The sequence below is a fragment of the Danio aesculapii genome, chromosome 24 (assembly GCF_903798145.1).
Source record: "Danio aesculapii chromosome 24, fDanAes4.1, whole genome shotgun sequence".
NCBI lineage: Eukaryota > Metazoa > Chordata > Actinopteri > Cypriniformes > Danionidae > Danio > Danio aesculapii.
The window spans coordinates 7,646,701-7,671,225 of NC_079458.1; the positions used below are offsets into that span (position 1 = coordinate 7,646,701).

Genomic DNA, 24,525 nt, shown 5'->3' on the forward strand with positions numbered 1-24,525 from the left:
CTTTTTACAAATTATTTTTAGTCATGATAAGCTAATAAACGAGCTGATATTTGGTTATTCTATCAGTTGATTTGTCTTTAGATTGTCTTTAATTTTACATTGCATTTTTTAAAATGATTTTTAGTCATGATAAGTCAATGAATGAGCTGATGTTTGGTTATTTTATCAGCTGATTTGTCTCTAGATAGTGTATGTTCCCTGCTTTTAAATACTTGTAATAATTTTTGGTCATTTTTAGTTATAAATTAGGTAATATGTATATATTTTTCTACATTTCACCTTTTGTTGTGATTTTTAGTCATGATTTGCCAATAAATGAGTTGCATTTTGGTTATTTTATTAGCTGATTTGTCTTTAGATTGTCTTTAATTTTATGTGGCACTTTTAAAAAGATTTTTAGTCATGAAAATCCAACAAATGAGCTGATGTTTGGTTATTTTATCAGCTGATTTGTCTCTGGACAGTGTATGTTCCCTGCTTTTAAATACTTGTAAACATTTTTGGGCAATTTTTAGCCATAAATTAGGTGATAATTCTTTTTTTTCTACATTTCACCTTTTTAAAAATGATTTTTAATAATGATATGACCATTAAATGAGCTGATATTTGGTTATTCTATCAGTTGATTTGTCTTTAGATTGTCTTTAATTGTACTTTGCACTTTTTTAATGATTTTTAGCCATGATAAGCCAATGAATGAGCTCATGTTTGGTTATTTTATCAGCTAATGTGTCTCTGGATAGTGTATGTTGCTCGCTTTTAAATAATTGTAAACATGTTTGGGCAATTTTTAGCAATAAATTAGATGATATTATTTTTGTTTCTACATTTCAGCTTTTTTCTTTTGATTTTTAGTCATGATATGACCATTAAATGACCATTAAATTTTCTACATTTCACCTTTTTACAAATTATTTTTAGTCATGATAAGCTAATAAACGAGCTGATATTTGGTTATTCTATCAGTTGATTTGTCTTTAGATTGTCTTTAATTTTACATTGCATTTTTTAAAATGATTTTTAGTCATGATAAGTCAATGAATGAGCTGATGTTTGGTTATTTTATCAGCTGATTTGTCTCTAGATAGTGTATGTTCCCTGCTTTTAAATACTTGTAATAATTTTTGGTCATTTTTAGTTATAAATTAGGTAATATGTATATATTTTTCTACATTTCACCTTTTGTTGTGATTTTTAGTCATGATTTGCCAATAAATGAGTTGCATTTTGGTTATTTTATTAGCTGATTTGTCTTTAGATTGTCTTTAATTTTATGTGGCACTTTTAAAAAGATTTTTAGTCATGAAAATCCAACAAATGAGCTGATGTTTGGTTATTTTATCAGCTGATTTGTCTCTGGACAGTGTATGTTCCCTGCTTTTAAATACTTGTAAACATTTTTGGGCAATTTTTAGCCATAAATTAGGTGATAATTCTTTTTTTTCTACATTTCACCTTTTTAAAAATGATTTTTAATAATGATATGACCATTAAATGAGCTGATATTTGGTTATTCTATCAGTTGATTTGTCTTTAGATTGTCTTTAATTGTACTTTGCACTTTTTTAATGATTTTTAGCCATGATAAGCCAATGAATGAGCTGATGTTTGGTTATTTTATCAGCTAATGTGTCTCTGGATAGTGTATGTTGCTCGCTTTTAAATAATTGTAAACGTGTTTGGGCAATTTCTAGCCATAAATTAGATGATATTATTTTTGTTTCTACATTTCAGCTTTTTTCTTTTGATTTTTAGTAATGATATGACCATTAAATGAGCTGATATTTGGTTATTTTATCAGCTGATTTGTCTTTAGATTGTCTTTAATTGTACTTTGCACTTTTTTAAATGATTTTTAGCCATGATAAGCCAATAAATGAGCTGATGTTTGGTTATTTTATCAGCTGATTTGTCTCTAGATAGTGTATGTTGCTCGCTTTTAAATACTTGTAATAATTTTTGGTCATTTTTAGTTATAAATTAGGTAATATTAGTTTTTTTTCTACATTTAATCTTTTTTGTAATTTTTAGTCATGATAAGCCAATAAATGAGTTGATTTTTGGTTATTTTATCAGCTTATTTGTCTTTAGATTGTCTTTAATTTTATGTGGCACATTTTTTTTAAAGATTTTTAGTCATGAAAAGCCAACGAATGAGCTGATGTTTGGTTATTTTATCAGCTGATTTGTCTGCGGACAGTGTATTTTCCCTGCTTTTAAATAATTGTAATAATTTTTGGCCAACTTTAAGCCATAAATTAGGTGATTATTCTTTTTTTTTCTACATTTTACCTTTTTTCTTATTATTTTTAGTCATGATATGACCATTAAATGAGCTGATATTTGGTTATTCTATCAGCTGATTTGTCTTTAATTGTGCATTGCACTTTTTAAATGATTTTTAGTCATGAAAAGCCAATGAATGAGCTGATGTTTGGTTATTTTATCAGCTGATTTATCTCTAGTGTATGTTCCCTGCTTTAAATAATTGAAAGATTTTTTTGCCATATATTAGGTCATAGATGGTTAATTTAGAGTGTTTTACGTCCCATTTTGTTTTAAGATTTTTTTTGTCATGAAAAGCCAATGAATGAGTTGATATTTGGTTAGTGGATAATGTATGCTGCCTACTTTTAAATAATTGTAGATTTAGTTTCATTCATTTGTAGCCATAAATTAGGTGGTTTTAGTTCATTTAGGGTTTTTTACATCCCATTATTTCTTATGATTTTGAGTCAGTATAAGCCAATTAAATGAGTTGATATTTGGTTATTGTATCAGCTGATTTGTTTGTATATAGCATATGTGGTCTGCTTTTAAATAATTGTAGATTTTCTTTTGTAATCTTCAGCCATAAATTAGCTTAATTTAGTTTTTAGTTATAACAAGCCAATAAATGAGCTGATATTTGGTTATTTTAGCAGCTGATTTGTCGGTAGATAATGTATGCTGCCTGCTTTTAAATAATGGTAAATTTATTAGTAATTTTGCCAATACATTTGGTGATATTTGGTTGATTTATGTTTTTTTTTAGATTTCCTTTTTTCTTATGATTTTTAGTCACAATTAGCCAATAAATGAGCTGATCTTTGGTTATTTTAGCAGCTGATTTGTCTGTAGATAGTGTATGCCGGCTGCTTTTAATAATTGTAAATTTATTTTGGTAATTTTTAGCCATAAATTGGATCATATTTGGTTAATTTAGCGTTTTCTACATTACCAATTTTTGTTCTTAAGATTTTCTCTCACAAGTAGGCAATAAATGAGTAGATATTTGGTTATTGTACCAGCTGATTTGTCTGTAGATGATGTATACTGCCTCCTTTTTAATAATTGTAAAAGTTTTAGTAATTTTAGCAATAAATTATGTGATATTTGGATAATTTAGAGGGTTTTTTTACATTCCCTTTTTTTCTTATGATTCTTAATCATAATAAGCCAGTAATCGAGCTGATATGTGTGTATTTTTATCATCTGATTTGTCTGTAGCTAGTGTAGATACTGCTTTTAAATAATTGTAGATGTTTTGGGGTAATTTATTGCCATAAATTAGGTGATTTGTAGTTTTTGAATTAAACAATTGAATAATTATTAATATTTAGTTGTTTTAGAAGTGATTAAATTGGTTGATAACAGATTTTTCTTATCATACTGCTTTGTTAATGGATAATATGTGTGTTTTTTATTTTCAATCAGCTAATTGAATCATAATAAATAATATAGTCATAATAATTGCATTGGTGGAGAGTTGCATTTGGCTGAATAGAAAAGGTTTCTTCATCATATGTAAGTTTGTTGTTGTCGATGAATAGTTTAAGTTGTTTGTTTTCATATAATTTAGCTGTATTTTACTGTCCACATCAGCATCAACCAAATTTGCAGCTCACAAACCTAAAGCAAATCCTAAATGAGCAGCGCTGATGTGTTTCTGTGTGTATCCAGTAGTTTTATGATTGAGTCTCCTTTAATGACACTTCACCGCATACGTTAGTCTCATGACAGCCGCTTTCAATAATGGCGCAATCATTTCGGATGCTCTTTTGGATGCGAGAAGGAAATAAGATGTGTTGTATCAGATGCTTATTATCCAATACAGCGCTTGAAGTCCAATGGACGCCATGAACTTGAGTCATACGCTCTAAAAGCGGAAAGTTGTGTCTAGAAATGTCGAAAACATTTCAATCAAGTCAATTTTATAGGAGCACACAATGTAATCTCTAAGGATTTTTCAAGCCCCAGAAATCCACTCTGAAGCAAATAATGTCAGTTTGTAAGGGTGTTGTGTGGCCGTTTGGTTGCTTATTATTTTTTAAGAATATTTTAGTAGAGACATAAAGATTAATCTTACCATATTTGGTTATGATAGGTTATCTATTTAGCTTATAACTGTCTAATTGTTAATTTAAAGTCATGCATTTCATGTTTAAAAGAATAATTTTTAATGATGTTTGTAGTGTTTTTATATGTAAATTTCATATTGTTTGAGGGACAAGAAGGAATAATTGATGATGAGCCATTGAGTTATCAGAAAAATTATGGTTTTCATTATTTTCTAATTGGTGTGCATCTATTTAATAATACTATCAGGCTTTTAAAAAAATAATTAAAGATAAACATTATGGGGGCTGTTAAATGCTTTATTTGGTAGAAGAAATAAATAAAATACTTAAATTCAATTCAATTCATGTTTATTTCTATAGCGCTTTTTACAATGTAGATTGTATCAAAGCAGCTTAACATAGTTCTAGTAAAGTCCAGGTTTCAGAGTTGAAGTTCAGTTTAATTCAGTTCAGTGTGGTTTAAATTTCACTGCTGAAAGTTCAAACACTGAAGAGCAAATCCACCAAAGCGCAGCTCCACGAGTCCTGATCCGAGCAAGCCAGTGGTGACAGTGGTAAGAAAAAAAAAAACTTCACCAATTGACAGTGAAGGGAAACCAGATGAGAGAAACCAGGCTCTGTTGGGCATGACCATTAATCTTCTGGCCAAACTTCCTGTGTAGAGTTGCAGTCTAGGCGCTGGAGGCTAAAGAAGCTGGACGTTCATCGTGAAACAAAAATGCTTGATTTGATTGGTGTGCAGTTTAAATGCTTTTTTATGAAAAAATATATTTACATATTTAGTTTTTTGCATGTGCAAGTTTGTTATTTAATGGGAGTGACGTCCATGTGGCAGTTGAAAACATCTCAACTTTTCAGAACACGAGCACAGTGAGTCATGTCACTAGAACCAACCAATCAGCTTCATACTTTGGAATTGTATACTATAGAATATGCACATTTCAGTATTATTATTCAGTATTATTCAGTATTTCCTCAAATAAACACTGACGACCCAAACATTGCAGTGCTTTTTAATTTCTCCATAAATAAAACGTGTACTAGAGCTGCAGCAATGGTTTGTCAGTTTGACTGACGCAATGGGAGCGCAAATGCAAAGCACATTGAAATTGGTGAGCAAAGCGACACGCCTCACATTTTCCATGCATTTTTCCACTCGCTTTTACACAGAATATGTAAACGGCCCCTTATAGTTCCATATCCTTAAGCTGAATGATTTCAATTATTTCACAGTTTACAACAGTTAAAAATCTCTCTCAAAAGAAAACAACGTTTTAGGTGATATGAGTAAGAAACTGACCCCAGTGTCTTGAAATATACAACCTTGGGTGTGCGTTATTTTCTAGTAATTCAACAGACATAATTGAATTATTCGGCTTATATTATGGTTCCTACACCTAATGACACTGTTCAGATGTGGTATTTTTAGACATTTGGCAGGTTTTTGTCCTTAAACCTGCTGCTGTCTGTAGAACTATTTTTTTTACGCATTTCATCCCCAAAAAATGTTTTGTTTTGATGGGATTTTTCATAACTGTAAGCTGTGAAATAACTGAAATCATACAGCGGAGTGATATTGAACTGAAATGCAGCTAAAACCCTTCTGGAACTACTTTAGCTGTTTGTTTGTTTATCTGAACATAATTATATACATATATAAATATATACATAAATATATTCATCAGCCAATCATAATCAAGCATTCAACAGCTCTACACTCAAAAAATATGAGCTTAATGAAAATGAGCTTAAACAACAAAATTCTGGAGATTGTTCAATCTACTTAAATTTGTTACGTTAGCTTAACCGATTTGTGTTGGGACAACACGCTGTAAAAAATGCTGGGTTCCACATAAGTTGTTCCAACACAAATCAATTAGGGTTAGGGTTACGTTAACTTAATTCTTTTTACAAATTTAAGTGTATTTAACATAAAACAGTTTAAAATAAGGAGTTTGAACAAGCAGCAGAAATCTTTTTTTTTTGAGTGCATTTCGAGTGAATGAATTGTGTGAAACCCTACATTTTTTAAAGTGTAGTATATCTAATATACAAATAGACACACAGAGCTTGATTGATACAATTTAGAAATGAACAAAATGAACCTGGAAATATCAATTCATCTCCAAATTTCTGTAAGAAAACCTTTCGAATGAACACAATGCAATCTCCTACACTGTAAAAATTGCTGGGTTCCACACAATTCCTACATCCCAATACAAGTCGCTTAGATTAACTTGTTACTTTCTACAAATTTAAGTGAATTGAACATAAAACAATTAAGTTGTCCCAAAAAATACTCAAGAATTGTGTTGTTTCAGCCCATTTTAAATAAGTAGTTTGAACCAGGGTGTCCGTGGAGTCTTTAAATGTCTTTAATTTTTCGAAGCAATGTTTTTTGGCTTTTAAAAGTCTTAAATTTACTGAAACATTGTGTTGTAGTTCTCAAATCATTTTAAACAGGTCTTAATTTTCCTTTGTCCATGTAAAGCTACCTAATCAGACCAACACCCATCCAATCACTAACAACCCAGCTCAATTAAACCTGTAACAAAAGTTTTATTTATTAACTTTACCAATATGGTTTAATTATCCTCCTTAAAATAACATTTGTTTAAAAAATGATCAGTGCATTTAATCATTTAAGTTCACCGGCAACTATAGTTACCGAAGTTCATAGTTGCCATCCTTTTATAAGTCATTTTCTACATGTCATCCATGTTAAATTTCTCAATGACATGCAAGCAAACAACCAAATAAAAGATTTCAAGAACTTAAAGAAGAAATTGATTTACTTCCTGTCACATGAGGCTTTCAACTTTGACTTCCAACTTCTTAGCTTTTTCTATTTTTTAGCATGAAACGTTCTAGATCAGGGGTCACCAATCTCGGTCCCTGCCGGTGTCCCTGCAGGATTTAGCTCCAACTTGCTTCAACGCACCTGCCTGGATGTTTCAAGAACACCTAGTAAAGCTGCGGTCACACTTGACTTTTCTTCCCATAGACTTCCATTCATACGCACGCGAATGCGTCAGACCGGAAACGCGGGGTCATGCGTCAAGTTTCGCATGTTGCTGCCGTGCAAAGTTCAAGCTTGGTGAACTCTGACCTGCGAAATCGCATCACTTGACTTCGTGAGACCAATCGAGGATCAAAACAGGACTTCTCTTGGCAGAAATGTAAAACATGGAGCAATCGCTTCCTTTTTTAATGTCTAATCATCTTGTTTAATCCCGCCCCTTTTCGCAGCGCCGCACGACAGAATTTCGCACACACAAAGCCCAGTGTGACCGTAGCTTAAGACCTTGATTAGCTTGTTCAGGTGTGTTTGATTAGGGTTGGAGCTAAAATCTGCAGGACACCAGCCCTCCAGGAACAAGTTTGGTGACCACTGTTCTAGATGGACCATAGTAAAGCTCAAAGTGTCTTCTTTCCAATGATACCTAATTGTTTGTAGCTCACTTGAGTCAAGAATTGTTACTATTTAAAGTTAGGTAGGTGTAAATCCTCCAACCTAGCTAACAGGTTAACAAGGCTGTATGCATGAAACCATTTAGAAAAATTTGGGCACAAATGGTTTAAAGCTACTTTGTGAGGACACCGACCTGGACAGGCATTTGTGCATACATTTAGTGTATAATAATTCTTAAAACTTGTAAAAAATATATAAATAAGTAGAGTTTGCTTCTTATGACGCATTACTTAAAATAAATATCTAAGAAATGACCATAATCCTTAACGTTTAGCTCACATAAATCTGAAATTTCGTTCTTAAAACAGTCTTAAAGTCAAATTTGACTTGATGAAACCTGCAGAACCTTGTGAACAAGCAGCAAAAGTCATTTTTTAGTGTATCTTGCCAAACCGCAGAGATGGAGGTGGTGTTAAGTGAGATTTTTGTAAGGGCGTTGCGTAGCCGTTTGGCTTTGACCTGAACAGCAGATGATCAGCAGCCCCTCCGCCTGACCCTCTCCCACATTAGCATGGACGCTTCATTATCCCCGCACTTGTATATAATGACAGCGGCGGCTCGGAGGGTCAGGCCTCGCTGCACGGCTCATCAGCCATCTGACAGCGCTCGGCGAGATGAGCAGAAATCATCAGCACCCCCTGCTAATCCATCGCCTCTACTTAACACCACAACCTCAGGCTTCCCTTCGCCAGGACCCGCACACTTAGACTAATAGCGGCTTCGGGTAGAGCCTGGGAAATGAGAAAGGAGATTTAGGTGTTTTTTTTCTGTGGATGATCCAGTAATGATTTGACCGTTTGGACATATGTGTGCTACAGAACAGGCAAGGCATATAATGATCCTGATAGAAATATACACATGGGCTGCTTAGTGAAGAGTTTAAATACTGACACTGGCAACAAACAATACAAAAAGATAGAAAAGGTATATACTTTATTTATTAATCACATCATAAATAATTCATAAAATTATTGATTATTTTATAAGTACATTTTAATATGCAATGTTTAATATTATACTATTCATTTCATGTTAAAATACATATACTGGCACTGGCAACAAACAAACTAGATATAAAACAATGAATTGTTTTCTGATATATATATATATATATATATATATATATATATATATATATATATATATATATATATAATTAATTAATGAATAAAGCAAATACCTTTTTATAAGTACATAAATATGATATATTAAATATTATACTATTAATTTCATGTTAAAATACTATAAACTACATACTTTAAAAATAGATAGAAAAGGTATGTACTTTATTCATTAATTATATCATATTTAATATAAAAAGATTCATCATGTTAATATGTAATATTAAATATTATACTAATAATTTATAATATCTAATGTTAAATATTATACTATTAATTTCATGTTAAAATACTATAAACTACAAACTTTAAAAATAGATAGAAAAGGTATATACTTTATTGATTAATTACATCATATTTAATATAAAATATTCATCATGTTAATATGTAATATTAAATATTATACTATTAATTTATAAAATCTAATGTTAAATATTATACTATTAATTTCATATTAAAATAATATAAACTACAAACTTTAAAAATAGATAGAAAAGGTATGTACTTTATTTATTAATTATATCATATTTAATTCATAAAAAAATATTATGTTAATATGTAATATTAAATATTATACTAATAATTCATAATATCTAATGTTAAATATTATACTATTAATTTCATGTTAAAATACTATAAACTACAAACTTTAAAAATAGATAGAAAAGGTATATACTTTATTTATTAATTATATCATATTTAATTCATAAAAAGATTCATTATGTTAATATGTAATATTAAATATTATACTATTCATTTATAATATCTAATGTTAAATATTATACTATTCATTTATAATATCTAATGTTAAATATTATACTATTTAATATTTGCACTGGTAACAAACAAACTACAAGAATATAGAGAAATTGTATATACTTTATTCATTAATTATAATTCAGAAAATTTTTGATTGTTTGATTGTTGCGGTGTTAATATTTAATGTTAAATATTAAAATTTTCAAGTTAAAATAGTCTTAAATACATAAAGAGATGTTCCTGTGGATGGATAGATATTATACTGATAATGTCATGTTGTGTATAATATGCTGTGCTATAATATAACTTTAACATGTATACCAGGGCTTTTCAATTAGTTTGTCATGGGGGGCAGTTCATGAAAAGCATCCCAAATGAGGGGCCGGAGAGATATGACTTGCAATATAAGTGATGACGCAACAGCAATATAATGCTCCCATGTTGGCATTTTCTACATTAAAACGTTAATATGTTGTACTTTGAAACTACATAACATCACTGCATTGTACAATGTGGCTTTTTTTACAAACATATTTAAATGTTGTATTTCGAAGCACAACAAAATCAGTGTATTGCTCAAGTAGGCTTCGTCTAAACACATCCATAAGTTATGTTTTAAACTGCGGAACAATTAGGGGTGCAACGATTATAGATTTTGGTTGTACGATTATATAGTCTGAAGAAAAATCATGGTTTCACGGTTATCACAATTATTTAGCATTTATTAAATTCAAAACTCTACTAGTTTAGAAAATCTCAAGCAAACTGCTTATATTTTAAAGTGTTGTTTATTGCTGCTCAGTAAACCAAATACAGCACAAAATATTAATAAAAAACTTAAGTAGTTCTTTCTTTGAACTTAAAATTAAATGAACATTTTTTTTATTTAAACATGAGTGATAATTTTATAATGAAAATAGATGACAGAACATTGAATAAATAAGTAAAAATAAGAATAAATAAAAAAAGAATGTTAATTTAAGCTATATATTAGCTAAGAATTTAAATGAACTGTTGTTTTTATCTGCGTTCACACATACGTAATCATTTGATCATTCGTCTAACGTATCTTTGGTTTACATTGCACTGAAAGCCGCACACAGCTCTCACCGCTACAGCGTATGATCATTTCTACATTGCCATACCTGCCAACACTCCCGTTTTTACGAGTCTCCCGTATTTCAGACCCGTCTTCCGGAAAACTCCCGGAAATTGTCCATATCCACACCTATGAATACACCAAGTATATTGTACTTATTTACTGACAAGCCACTTAATATAAAGTGGGTCCCAATACCTACATGTAATATTAACACGTAACATTTGTATTTATAATATGTATTTATTTTTACTTTAAAACTGAATTGTATGCCAAATTTTCCTCAGATGACGTTCTAGTTGATTTTAGATGGATACATGTCTTTATTATTCAGTAATGACTGTTTCCGGACAGGTTTCCACACACTTCACTGCCTATCAAACCCAAGCTGCACCTCTGATTAAAGCACAACTGCCCAAACAAATGTTCTGGAACTGTCCTGTAAACTTCTGAATGAGCGTTTGTGAGATGTTTATCCCACCGCCGGGCTCCTGGTCACCTCTAACTCTGCGTCTCGCTCTCTGTGCGTGTGTGTGAAGTGGCAGGAGATCTCATGTACACTCTGTGCCCCGCGCTCTCCTCTGATTTTCTCCACATTGTAATTGCATTATCCCCTTTTTTATGCAGAATTGTTCTCTGGGGACTAATTGATGGAGACATGTTTAATTCATCAATCATTAGCATCAAATTTGACAATTAGTGATGATTGTTGAATTCTTGATGGAGATGAGGCATGGTTAGGGGCTTATTTTGTCTTTTTTTTTTCTCGCACCAGACAAGACGAAGAGAGCAAAACACAATCATAAATAACAAGAGTGTGACACTATGTCTTTAAGGGCTTGTTTTGGGGCGAGAGAATATTGGACTGTCATTTCGTTTAGTCGATAATAAACTTGTCCACTTCAGATCTGAATCAAAAGGTATTCTGGCTAAACGGACTTATTTTCTTGCCTCCCAAGGTGCAGCGATGCTAGCTTTTATTCATTTAATTGATATAGTTATAGATCGAGTCTACGGTGTTGGGGAATAATCAGTTATATCATGTTTAAATACATTGCCGCAGGTATTCCTGAGCATTAAAAGAGCCGAATTGATCCTCTAATAGGTTTATGTACACACAGTTCATAAGCAATTTGCTCTGTAACAATAATTACATCTTCTGCAGGATGCCAATATCGTACAGCATTGATCCGAGTAATAGCGGCGCCTGATTTAATTCCACCGCATTGGTGAGGGATCTAGTCAGGGGAAATATTATGACAGATTTAATAAAATCTTCTCTTCTACAATACTGTGGTGATTACATGTCTCCGAACAGACAAATAAAAAGGATAACCCTCTCTTCTTTCAATTACTCACAAATTACTACTGATTGTGTCAAGGCTGTTGCCAGGCGCTAAAGTAAACTGCGAAGAACAGACTCTTGTTAGCCTAATGCGTCCTAACCATTAGCGAGAGTAATAAGTGTATCAAATTCACATAATCATGTCTAATTAGTATCAGTAATTATCTTGTTGGGTGCGAGAATATTAATCTTGCGGTCCCCATAGGGGAAGGGCGTCTCTTGCAGGGAGAGAGCGATAGAGCTTCAACCTCACGCTGTGGAGTACTTGCTAAATTAGCATGCTCCAAATCAGCGCTGCGGAGGGAGGGGAGCGAAGGAAACGTGTCGGAGAAAAAGGCAAAATTGCATAAAGCGAAGAACAACAGAGAAAAGTTTAGTCCCACTGTGAAAGGCATTAGAGCCTAGTAAATAAAATATCAATGTTTTCTGTGTACTTTTAGAGTTTTGGCTAGAGTTAGCGCACCGGGAGTTTTGTTGATGCGCGTGTGGGTAAAAGTTTTGAGATGCACTTTGCATTAGGACTTAAGAAATCATTCTACATTAGCAGAGTTGATCATAGCGCAAACAAAAGGATTCTTTAAAGCCTCAGGAACAGCTGAAGCGGGATCATAAAACGACACATTACTAAATCTCATTTTAGTAAAATGGAATACAATATGATAGTCGTTTAGCGCCACCATATACATTTACATTCTTGAATTTTGTAGGCTTTTCATTTGGTAAACATTCTATTCAGGGTGTATGTTTTATGAATTTGTGCATTGCCTGGCAATCGAACCCATGACCTTTACGTGATTAATGAATGCATTATGATAGAATGTTTTTCTGTGATTCAAACAGTTGAGGATTTATTCGATAGGTTCGATTTCAAGTATTTAGATTTTTGCATGGTTCCCATCTTTCTCTAAAGCTAAAGCAACTTGCGTTGTGTATTCTCTGTTCATACAGAGCCTGGGAATTAAGCTATGGCCTTGCAAGGAATAAAAAAAATCAATAAACAGCTTATCACAAAGGGCTTTATTTTAATGATCTAAGCGCAAAGTCTAAAGCGCATGGCGCAAGGGCATTAAGGGCGTGTCCGAATCCACTTTTGTTACCGGCGTATGGTCTAACTAGGTTGTGCTTATTCTCTTAAAGAGTTATGGGTGTGTTTTGAGCATAACGTGCATTAAACCAATCAAAGTCTCATCTCCCATTTCTATTAAGAGTCAGTTTGGTCGCACCATGGCGCATTTGCTATTTACATGGTGGATTTTGTAAGTGGAAAAACGGAATGTTTCATTAGCAAGAAAACAGTTAAACAGACCATCTGCAGCGTGAGGATAAAGAACGAGCCTCGTCCATTCGGCCTCTTTACTTTCTCTTTACTTTACTCCTTTAATTTCGTGGATAAGGAAACGGTGTTGTACGCACTCCACTGAAGACATCCAGTAGCTTACATATTTAATTTCATTTGTTAAGTGCAAAGATTTGTTTCAGAACTATTTTTAAATTCAACTCTAATTTTCAGCAAGTGAATACATGAAAAATAATAACAAAGTGTGGTGAGTTATATCCAAACACGCGTCCTATTCTTATGCCCCATATGATGATGCATACGTCTTCAAAACCTGACAGGTGGACAAATCTAAACTTGTTTTTATTGAAATGCACATTTTTATGAATAAACTGAAAAAAGCCCCCTGAGGTGAAGAAGGCATGGAGGTAGTGTTTTTTTATATTTGTGTAGAAAATAATAATTTTGTAATATTTTAATCTATATTTGTGTATTGCTGTACATCATGTGTGTATTAAGCAATGTGTAAGCGTTTGGACCCGCAAAAGTGCATAACTAAGGTGCTCTGTGCTGGACTTTAGATCAGCTTTTACTTGGTCAATGGCGCGGTCTATTTCACTTCTTCAAAATAGCAACGGACCAACAATGCCCATAAACAGACCTCCTTTTTAGACCGACACACCCATGGGTTCACAAAGTGGTGCAAATGGATTTGCTATGTCAACAACGTGACGCAAAACATGAAAATTACAGTTGTGTTGGTCTGAAAGTAGCAACAAATCATGCCATACACGTCTTCCGCCTGATTGTGCCGGATGTATGATAGGGCCCAAAATCTAAGTTATAATATAACATTAGTTTATAGTCATTCTGTATGATTGTATGCATTTACTTACATTTGATAAATACACTTATGTAACATGCTGCATTCAAGTTGTATACCAAGGCAAATGTTTGATTCGTTCTGGCATTGCTTAGGAATTAAACCCATGACCTTCAAACAGCGTTAGCAATGCCAAGGTCATATGTTCAAATCTAAGAAAAAGCAAGGACTGATAAAATTCAAATGTGTACCTTGAATGCATTCACTTACTGGCTGATGCTGTACGATTCTCATCTTTCTTTAAATGCCTCTGGAACATCTAAAGTGGGGGGAAATCATAAAACAGCACTTTGCAAAATGTAATTTTAGTAATGCGATGCTTTTTAAACATTTTTGTAAGAGTAGGCTAAAGGCAATATAAAACCAATTTGAAAACAAACGAGCAGAAGAAAGCGCAAACAAGCTTAAAGAAGAAACCAATCATTACTCGGATATCTGTCTGAACCTGACCTTGAACCTCGAATGTAGAGTTTTAAATATTAGCCTTCGCCTATTTCATGCAGGGAGCCTGTTTTTCAGAAACAGGAGGAAAGGACCCCATGCGACCCGACCCGGCCGTGAATTGGCGCCCAACGCGGGGCACCGCTGATTGAAGCCAAGGAGGCCGTCAGCACAGCCGCCACCGCCGGGAGAGATGGATGTGTCAGGCGGAGAGTGGGGGAGAGCTAATTACCGTTCCGAGTGTATCTTGTTAATTAAGGGCTAATTAGTGGCAGAAACGCAGAGGGAGCAGGGTAGGGAGATGGGGTGAGGCACTGACTGCTCATGTAGCACAGAGAAAAACCAATGCGCTGACAAGATAGAAATGTATGCAATGTGTACAGGGACTTGTTTAGTCCCGCCTACTCATTGATACGCTGTGTGTTCTCATATTGTGATTAGTAAAAATAGATTTTTGTATTTAGTAGGCATGGGCCAAAATCACATTTCATGATATTATGATTACTGCTCTAAAACATGTTATTTTTAAATGTCTGGGTAAAACAACTACTATTTTTTATTTCAATTGAACACTTTTATTTTAAGAAACATTTAATATATTTTGTAACAGTAAGATTAACAGTAATGTCAGGTTAAATAATTAAAATAAATCAATTCTATCTTTATTAGCTTCGAAAAGATTTCTCAAAGGCATCTTTGGATATCTTTCTTGTTTTGTTTTTTTTATACACGATAAGCCACTGCACTGTTCAGATCTATAGCATGCTTGGATGTTGGTGTATAAGCAATTTGTTTTTCAAATGTTTGCTGACCAGTAGCTTTTGATGTGGATACTGTGGCCCTAAAAAAACTAAATAAAATAGTCATAACATTTTTTTTGCGGTTTTAAATGCTTGACTTTTTAAATCTTGAAACCGATCATCTTCCCATGCATAGTATTTAGTTGCTGAGGCATATTAAGTATTAAAGTTGTAATTTTGTTTAGTATAAACTATAATTTGCACACTAACTTAACCCAGCAGGCACCAGACATCACACAGACCTAAAATAGATGTTGGACTCGAGCGTAACTTTGAATTTTGGTTGAATATGAAAATCGGGTTTGAAGTCAGAACCCAACGTCAGTTTGAGTTCAAACTTCAAAGTCAAATTAAATATAGTTCAACATAAAATCAATCAAAGATCAACATCTTTTGACATTGTATGGACATCACATTATGACATTAAAGTGACGTTGAATTTTAGTTAGGTAATTACACAACGTAAAACCAACCAAAGATGAATGTCTACTGATGTTAGACTTTGACGTTGTATGGATGTCATATCATGACATTAAAATGATGTTGGATTTTACTTAGTGAATGCCACAGCCTAAAACCAATAAAATTTCAACGCCAGATGACATCGGTATTAGATGTCAGCTGAAGTTGGGATTAGACAGCATATTGATGGTTAATTTTGATCACCTGACATCGCAACCAAAATACAACTAAAGATCAACCTCATATTACATTGTGTGCATGCTGGGAAGTAAACACTAATTCAAGTAACTATGGTGATTTGGCAGTAGCAGGTATAAAAATATACAATTAATAAACTCATTATTTATTTCCTGTAGCTCAAAAATTTGGTCGTAGCACTGGCAAAACTAAGGTCATAGTTTTCGTTCCTAAAAAGTGACAACTGATTAAATGTGTACCTTTACAAAGGTCACATGCTGATTGATATTGGAAGGTTGGAAGGGCTAGGTAATTGATTGAATTGAAATCGCAAACACAATTAGATATTTCCTCTGAAAGCCAGAGGGCGCTCTTGTGAGGACACCCACGAAGAAGAAGCTCAGGAAATCCCCATAGTGGTTTATGACTAAGACGAGAGCTTTTAAGACTGCTTTTATTGATTAAGTGGGATAAATTTACACTTATTTTGGAGTCGTGTTTGTGTTAGTTTATTTCAAACACTTGAAGAAGTTATGAGGTGGGTTTGGAATAAAGAAAGTTAATAAATGTGGTATTTACGCATTATTTCTGAAGTAGCAGCTTTTACTACACAGAGCCGTAGTTCACTGAGAAGTGATGCATTATCGCAGAACTTTTATCTTGATTGCATTAAGATCTGATTACATTGACTTGTATTTTAAACATGATTTTGCGTAGCTTGTCAGTGAACAACAGCTCAGTGTAGTAAATTCTGCTCCATCTAAAAGCACAAGCTGCAGGTTTACTAGAACTGGCTTTACTGACAAAATGCAGATGAACGTTTCGCCTTTTAGTAACTTTAATAGTTTTGTCCCTGTAGCTCAAACAGTGGAACATAGCATTGGCAACACCAAGGTTATAAGTTAAAATCCAAGGAAAACCAAGAACTGATAAAGGGATAGTATTGACAAAACAGAAATTGATGCAGAGTCCTCACATCACCTGCATGAGCATTTGTGTTTGCCTTTAAATCATTTCCAAAACTCTATCGCGCTGTACTACTTCACCTGTATCTAATTGCTAAGTCAATTCTGTGTGTGCCTCACGCAGGTGAGTGGAGTTGACAAACCACCTGCAGAAAACACACTCTTTCATCTCTCTGACACTTGAACCACCAACCTGAAACTAGTTTGTACAATCACATTCTTACAATCACTCCATATCCTTAAATAAACAACGAAAATAAATAAAAACACTGCGCATTTGTGAAGTGTGCTTCACACAGGTGAGTAGGCTTGACAAACCACCTGTAGAAACACTGTAGAAAAACAATCTAGCACTTAATTCTCAGACCACTAACAGTTCCTTTGTATAATTAGCACTTCTTGTGTGTATTGCCTCTTCTTGTTGAATCGCTGAATGCCTCTTCATTTGTAAGTCACGTTGGACAGAAGCATCTGCTAAATGACTAAATATAAAGTAACTTCCGAATGCATTTAAATAACCGAATCTCTCTCTCTTCTTGATTCTCAGGCACTCCTCACTCAAACAGCAGCAGTTCCCTTCAGTCCGGGGGTTCGGCGGCTGGTGTGGCTTTAGGGACTAATAAAGAAGGAATGCACCAGCGGTCTTTTTCAGTCTCCAGTGCTGAACAGTGGAACGAGGCAGTTATCAGCACCACATCAGGTCAGAAACATCTCGATACTTTTGACACCGCTACTAAGCACTACTGTTTATTGCTTATATCAGTGGTTGTGTTTGCATGTGGTGAAGAGGGGTGAATCGATGACCTTCACGGCCAATCACAGTCATTTATGTTGAGCACGGGAACAAAATGGCCAACCTGCGATGTTTAAGTACGCACTCAAATGTTACGTTTTAAAAATTCCTGTACCAATTGGTACCAAACTCGATACTTTTGACACCCCTACTAACTACAGTTTATTGCTTGTATCAGTAATTGTGCATTTGGGGAACAGTGGTGAATCGATGACCTTCACGGCCAATCACAGTCATCTTTGTTGAGTACATGAACACAAAGGCTAATCAGTGGTGTCTAAGTAAGGACTGAAATATTAGGAAGAAATTAATGTTTTTAAAATCTTCAGTACCGATTGGTACCAAACTCGATACTTTTGACATCCCTAATAAGCACTATAGTTTATTGCTTATATTAGTGGTTGTGCATGTGGTGAACATCAGTGAAGAGTGGTGAACTGACGACTTTTACTGCCAATCACAGTGATTTTAGTTGAGCTCGTGAACACAATGACCTATCAATGGTGTTTAAGAAAGCGCTCAAATGTTAGTGGGAAATTATTGTTTTTAAAACTTCAGTACCGATTGGTACCGAACTCGATACTTTTGACATCCTTACTAAGCACTACAGTTTATTGCTTGTATCAGTGGTTGTGTTTGCATTTGGTGAAGAGTGGTTAACTGATGACCTTCACGGCCAATCGCAGTCATTTCTGTTGAGAACGTGAACACTGCAGCCAATCAGCATTAGGTATGCACTCAAATGTTACATTTTTTAAATCCTGTTCCAATTGGTACCGAACTCAATACTTTTGACACTCCTACTAAGCACAACCGTTTATTGCTTATATCAGTGGTTGTGTTTGCATGTGGTGAAGAGGAGTGAATCGATGACCTTCACGGCCAATCACTGCCGTCTTTGTTGAGCACATGAACACAAAGTCTAATCAGTGGTGTCTAAGTAAGGACTGAAATATTAGCAAGAAATTAATGTTTTTAAAATCTTCAGTACCGATTGGTACCGAACTCGATACTTTTGACATCCCTAATAAGCACTACAGTTTATTGCTTATATCAGTGGTTGAGCATGTGGTGAACATCAGTGAAGAGTTGTAAACTGATGACTTTTACTGCCAATCACAGTCATTTTAGTTGAGCTCGTGAACACAATGGCCTATCAATGGTGTTTAAGAAAGCGCTCAAATGTTAGCGGGAAATTATTGATTTTAAAACTTCAGTACCGATTGGTACAGAACTCGATACTTTTGACATCCTTACTAAGCACTACAGTTTATTGCTTGTATCAGTGGTTGTGTTTGCATTTGGTGAAGAGTGGTTAACTGATGACCTTCACGGCCAATCGCAGTCATTTCTGTTGAGAACGTGAACACCGCAGCCAATCAGCATTAAGTATGCACTCAAATGTTACATTTTTTAAATTCCTGTACCAATTGGTACCAAACTCAATACTTTTGACACCCCTACTAAGAACTACAGTTTATTGCTTGTATCAACCGCTGTGCAGTTAACAAGCCAATCGCTAATCAGGATAATTTGGTAATTGCGGCTTTGATCGTAACTCCGGTCCTGCCCCAAACTGCACCGATGCCCCCCAAATAGTCTCTCCATTTCACCTCTCCATCTTTCTCTCTCTCTCTTCATCCTGTCAGTGCACTTGAGTGAAGTCAAATAATATATTTGCCGGGCGTAACAACACCCCCCTCCCCCCTCCCCATCCCCACTGCTTCTTTTTTTCCCCTCCCGCGTTGGAAAATGAATGCTTTACGGGGACAACATTCATCACTGGTTATTTCCCTCTCTTTGTCGGCTGGCAGTAAAAAAGCACTTAAATGCACATCAACAGAATAACAGTCATTTCCATGCATGTTTGCGCACTCGTCGTTCTCATTAGCGGCTGCTCTGTTTCTCCCCCCACCCGCCCTCGCTCTCTCGCCCTCTCTGTTTTGGTCTCTCGCCCTCTCTCTCTCTCTCTCTCTCCTCCCCCCTCCTTCTGTTAGGGTCCCAGGGGCCCCGCTAGTTTAAAGAGCGCTCTTTACGAGCAAAATGGAGGCCCCGCCGTGTGGCCCCGTGGTGTCGCAGACAGAACACGACGCCGCGCGACACTCGCCCTTCTCCGCTCGTCTCCGCTTGTCGAACAATCAATTTCAGCCTCGCTCCGCCATCGGCCCCCCGTCTGCACCCATCAGCTCCACATCCTAAAGCAGAATTACTCAAAGCGGCCGTAGCCAAGGAATGAGCTGCATATTTGTGTGTGTGCGCGTCAAAGCACTTCATTAGGCCCTGGTGTAAAATAGTTATTGTCTCACACAAGCACGCGTACTTTTAGCTGCATCAGGATTTGCTGGATGCATTTTCTCTATGACCTGTTACCCATCAGCCTCTCGCTTCTCGCGTTTACTGAGAGTATTATAGCTTTACAGGTCATAATGGAGATAATAGAGTTTTATATCAGAGATCTTTGGGATGCGCGCACCAAGAGCAAACCTCATTTGTTGCGTCTATGTTTCAGCAGGTTTTGTTGTTGTTCTTTGGAATGTTTGTGTGGAAGTAAACTGAAGTCAGGCCTCTCAAAATCTGGTCGCCTGAAGTCTCAGGGCTATTGTTTTTTCAGTTGGGCTACCAAACGCCAACCTGATTTCACCAAGTAGGACATGTTCCTGGGATGATCTTGGAATAACATTCCAATCAGATTTAAGAGATACGTTTTCAGCTTGTGTTAAGACTTACGGTTAGGTTTATTTAACGTTGTCTCATTTAACGTTGAATGTCAAGAAAACGGTTTCTATGTGCTTCTCTATAAGAAATAGGCCTGCACGGGATAAATTTGAGGTGCTGATTAAAAATAAAGTTATTAAAGAAGTGAATGAATTTAAGTATCTTGGCATAACTCTAGACATTAATTTAAAAATTGATAGTCATGTTAAAAATATAGCAGTGGCGCAGTAGGTAGTGCTGTCGCCTCACAGCAAGAAGGTTGCTGGTTCGAGCCTCAGCTGGGTCAGTTGCCATTTCTGTGTGGAGTTTGCATGTTCTCCCTGCGCTCGCGTGGGTTTCCCTTCGGGTGCTCCGGTTTCCCCGACAGTCCAAGACATGCGGTACAGGTCAATTGGGTAGGCTAAATTGTTCGTTGTGTATGAGTGTGGATGAGTGTGTATGGATGTTTCGCAGAGATGGGTTGCGGCTGGAAGGGCATCCGCTGCGTAAAATATGTGCTGGATAAGTTGGCGGTTCATTCCGCTGTGGCGACCCCGAATTAATGAAGGGACCAAGATGAAAAGAAAATGATTGAATGAATGTTAAAAATATAAGTAAGAAAGTTAAGCCAAGTCTAAACTGTTTTCATTTTATTAGAAGGTTTTGAACTCAAACTGCATATCAAACTGCAAAATTATACATGCACACAATGATATTCTCTCACTTGACATATTGCATTACATCATGGTCACAAGCTTCTTTAACGACATTGAAGTCTATTGATTTAATATATAAACAAGCAGTTAAAATTATGGACTTAAAGCCTATACGATAGCATCATTGTGAAGTTTTATGTAAACATAACCTTTTTAGTTTTGATAGTTTTATTCAATTACATTATCTAAATTTGGATTTTAAATGTTTAAATAATCATGTTCCAATGTTGTTTTCTGTTCTAATCAGTAGGCATCAAACCTCTTACAGAGTCACACGGGCAACTGCTAATGGTGACTGTCTAGTGCCAAAGTGTAAGACCTTGTCTGGTCAATCTGTTTTCTCTGTAAAGGGAGCCAAACCGTGGAATGATTTACCTGTTAGCCTAAAATTAGAAAGTAATATAAATATTTTTAGTAGTGTACTTAAAAAGTGGTTAAAAACAAAACAGCACTGTCAGCACTATTAGTTTGTTGGATCATGTCGCCTTTGCTTTTGCCTTCAGTAATTTTATTTAAAGAATTATAATGTTGTGTGTATGTATTTATTATGTTTCCATTTTGTCTGTTTTGTCAAGCCTCCTTTGGACAGGTGTTGAGAATTAGCAAGTTTGCTAAAACACTTGCAACACTAATGCATTTGGTTGTCCAGTGTAGATGTAATGTTCATGTCAAACAAACAAACAAATAAATAAATAAATAAATAAATAAATAAATGTTATGCACTTCTATGTAAGTGTTATCCATCTATTATTCCCCTCTGATTTTGGGAACAATTGACAATTATGGTTATGTTTAGGGGTAGTGAATAGGTATGGATTATATTTTCAATCAAAAATGATGTTGCAGGATCAACATAGATGTTAATCCAGGATCTTACTTGACAAAATCATGACGTGCGGCTTCCAAAATCCATCTACACAATGCACAGCAGGCTATCTAGATTTTGTGAGCCCTCATCATGCAAGCGTTCATTATCAGCAATGTTTTGTGCAGATTCCCTTTTCAGGTGTCTATTTAGCTGTCTTAAGTGAGCCCCAGTCTTGCCATTATCCTTGTGGAGGGGTTGAAGGTCAACCAACAGATCAGAGTGTTTGAGATGAGCAAGAGTAGATTGATAATATCCTCAAATAATCACATGCATCTCAGCACAGTAACTATTTCCATATGATGTAAGTGTTGTTCTCATTTATAAGGCTGTGCTGGATCAGGAGAGCTCCACATCGCTGCAGCCTCTGAATACTGATGCTTTTGATTAAATCCGCTCTCTTCTCTTAGTTATATCTGTGCCGCACATGCTAAATATCCCTCCAAAGATTAGAGTGGCTGCGTGTAATTGTATTCTCACCAAGTAACAAACATGTCTTAATTGTTTAGTCTGCTTAGCTAGTATTTTGGGTTGTACAGAAAGAAAATGCTCTTTCTAAGGGGTGCTTAGTGGTTGCTAGGGTGTTGCTAATGTATCCTTGGAGTAGGGTCTTTCTAGGGTGTTCTGGGTGATTGCTAAGGTATTTGTATGTTCTGGGTGGTTACCAGGATGTACCTGATGGTTACTATGTTGTTCTGGGTGGTTGCCAGGGTGTTGCTAATGTATCATGGGTGGTTGACAGAGTGTACTTGGTGATTACTAGGGTGTTCTGGTAAGTAGGGTGTTGCTAGGGTGTTATCGGTGATTGCTAAGGTATTTGTATGTTCTGTGTGGTTGCCAGGGTGTTCTTGGTGGTTACTATGGTGTTCTGGGTGGTTGCTAGGGTGTTGTTAATGTATCATGAGTGGTTGTCAAGGTGTACTTGGTGATTACTAATGTGTTCTGGTAAGTAGGGTGTTTCTAAGATGTTCTCGTGATTGCTAAGGTATTTGGATGTTCTGGGTGGTTGCCAGGGTGTATTTGGTGGTTACTAGGGTGTTCTGGGGTGTTGCTAGGGTGTTGCTAATGTTTTTTGATTGGTTGCCATGGTGTACTTGGTGGCTACTAGGGTGTTGCTAGGGTGTTCTGGGTGATTGCTAAGGTATTTGGATGTTCTGGGTGGTTACTAGGGTATTCTGTGTGGTTGTTACGGTGTTGCTAATGTGTTCTGAGTTGTTGCCAGGGTGTACTTAGTGGTTACTAGGGTGTTCTGGTAAGTAGGGTGTTGCTAGAGTGTTCTGGGTGATGCTTAAGTGTTTGGATGTTCTGGATGGTTGGCAGGGTGTACTTGGCGGTTACTAGGGTGTTCTGGGTGGTTGCTAGGGTTATTACTAATGTGTCTTCACTAGTTGCCAGGGTGAACTTGGTGGTTTCTAGGTTGTTGCTAGGGTGTTCTGGGTGGTTGCTAGGATGTTACTAATGTGTCCTGACTAGTTGCCAGGGTGTACTTGGTGGTTACTAGGGCGTTGCTAGGGTGTTCTGGCTGATTTGCTAAGGTATTTGGATGTTCTGGGTGGTTGCCAGGGTGTAAAAGGTGGTTACTAGGGTGTTCTGGGTGGTTGTTAGGGTCTTGCTAATGTGTTTTAAGTGGTTGCCAGTGTGTACTTGGTGGTTACTAGGGTGTTCTGGTAAGTAGGGTGTTGCTAGGGTGTTCTGGGTGATTGCTAAGGTATTTGGATGTTCTGGGTGGTTGCCAGGGTGTACCTGGTGGTTACTATGATGTTCTGGGTGGTTGCTACGGTGTTGCTAATATTTTCTGAGTGGTTGACAGGGTGTACTTGATGGTTACTAGGGTGTTCTGGTAAGTAGGATGTTGCTAGGGTGTTCTGGGTGATTGCTAAGGTATTTGGATGTTCTGGGCAGTTGCCATGGTGTACTTGGTGGTTACTAGGCTGTTCTGGGTGGTTGCTAGGGTGTTTTGGGTGATTGCTACGGTGATGCTTTGATGTTCTAAAGTGATTGCTAGGGTGTTCTGGGTGGTTGTCAGGGCACTGGTAGTCTAATTTCAGGGTGTTGCAAATGTTACTTTAAAGTTCTTGGTGGTCGCCCAGGTGTTCTCAAGATGTTCTGGGTGGTTGCTAGGATGTTGCTTGGGTGTTCTGTGAGTTTGAGAGAGTGATGCTAAAGTGTTCTGGATGGATGTTGCTTGAATATTTTGGGTGGTTGTCAGGGTGTTTGGGGTGGTTGCCAGGGTGCTGCAAGTGTAGTCTATGTGATTTCCAGGGTGTTGCAAATGTGCAAGGTGTTCTCTGTGATTGCTAATGTGTGGACAGGCTTG

At 35.8% G+C, this 24,525-nt stretch overlaps 1 protein-coding gene across 3 annotated transcripts in view; it reads left to right on the top strand.

Moving 5' to 3' along the window:
* The window catches only part of agap3 (ArfGAP with GTPase domain, ankyrin repeat and PH domain 3), a 371,686-nt gene that overhangs the window by 264,055 nt on the left and 83,106 nt on the right, over window positions 1-24,525 (top strand). For all 3 annotated transcript variants that reach the window (XM_056450381.1, XM_056450382.1, XM_056450380.1), the window contains exon 12: window positions 17,688-17,840. In XM_056450381.1, the coding sequence (XP_056306356.1) occupies window positions 17,688-17,840 (153 nt within the window). The remainder of the gene's footprint in view (window positions 1-17,687; window positions 17,841-24,525) is intronic.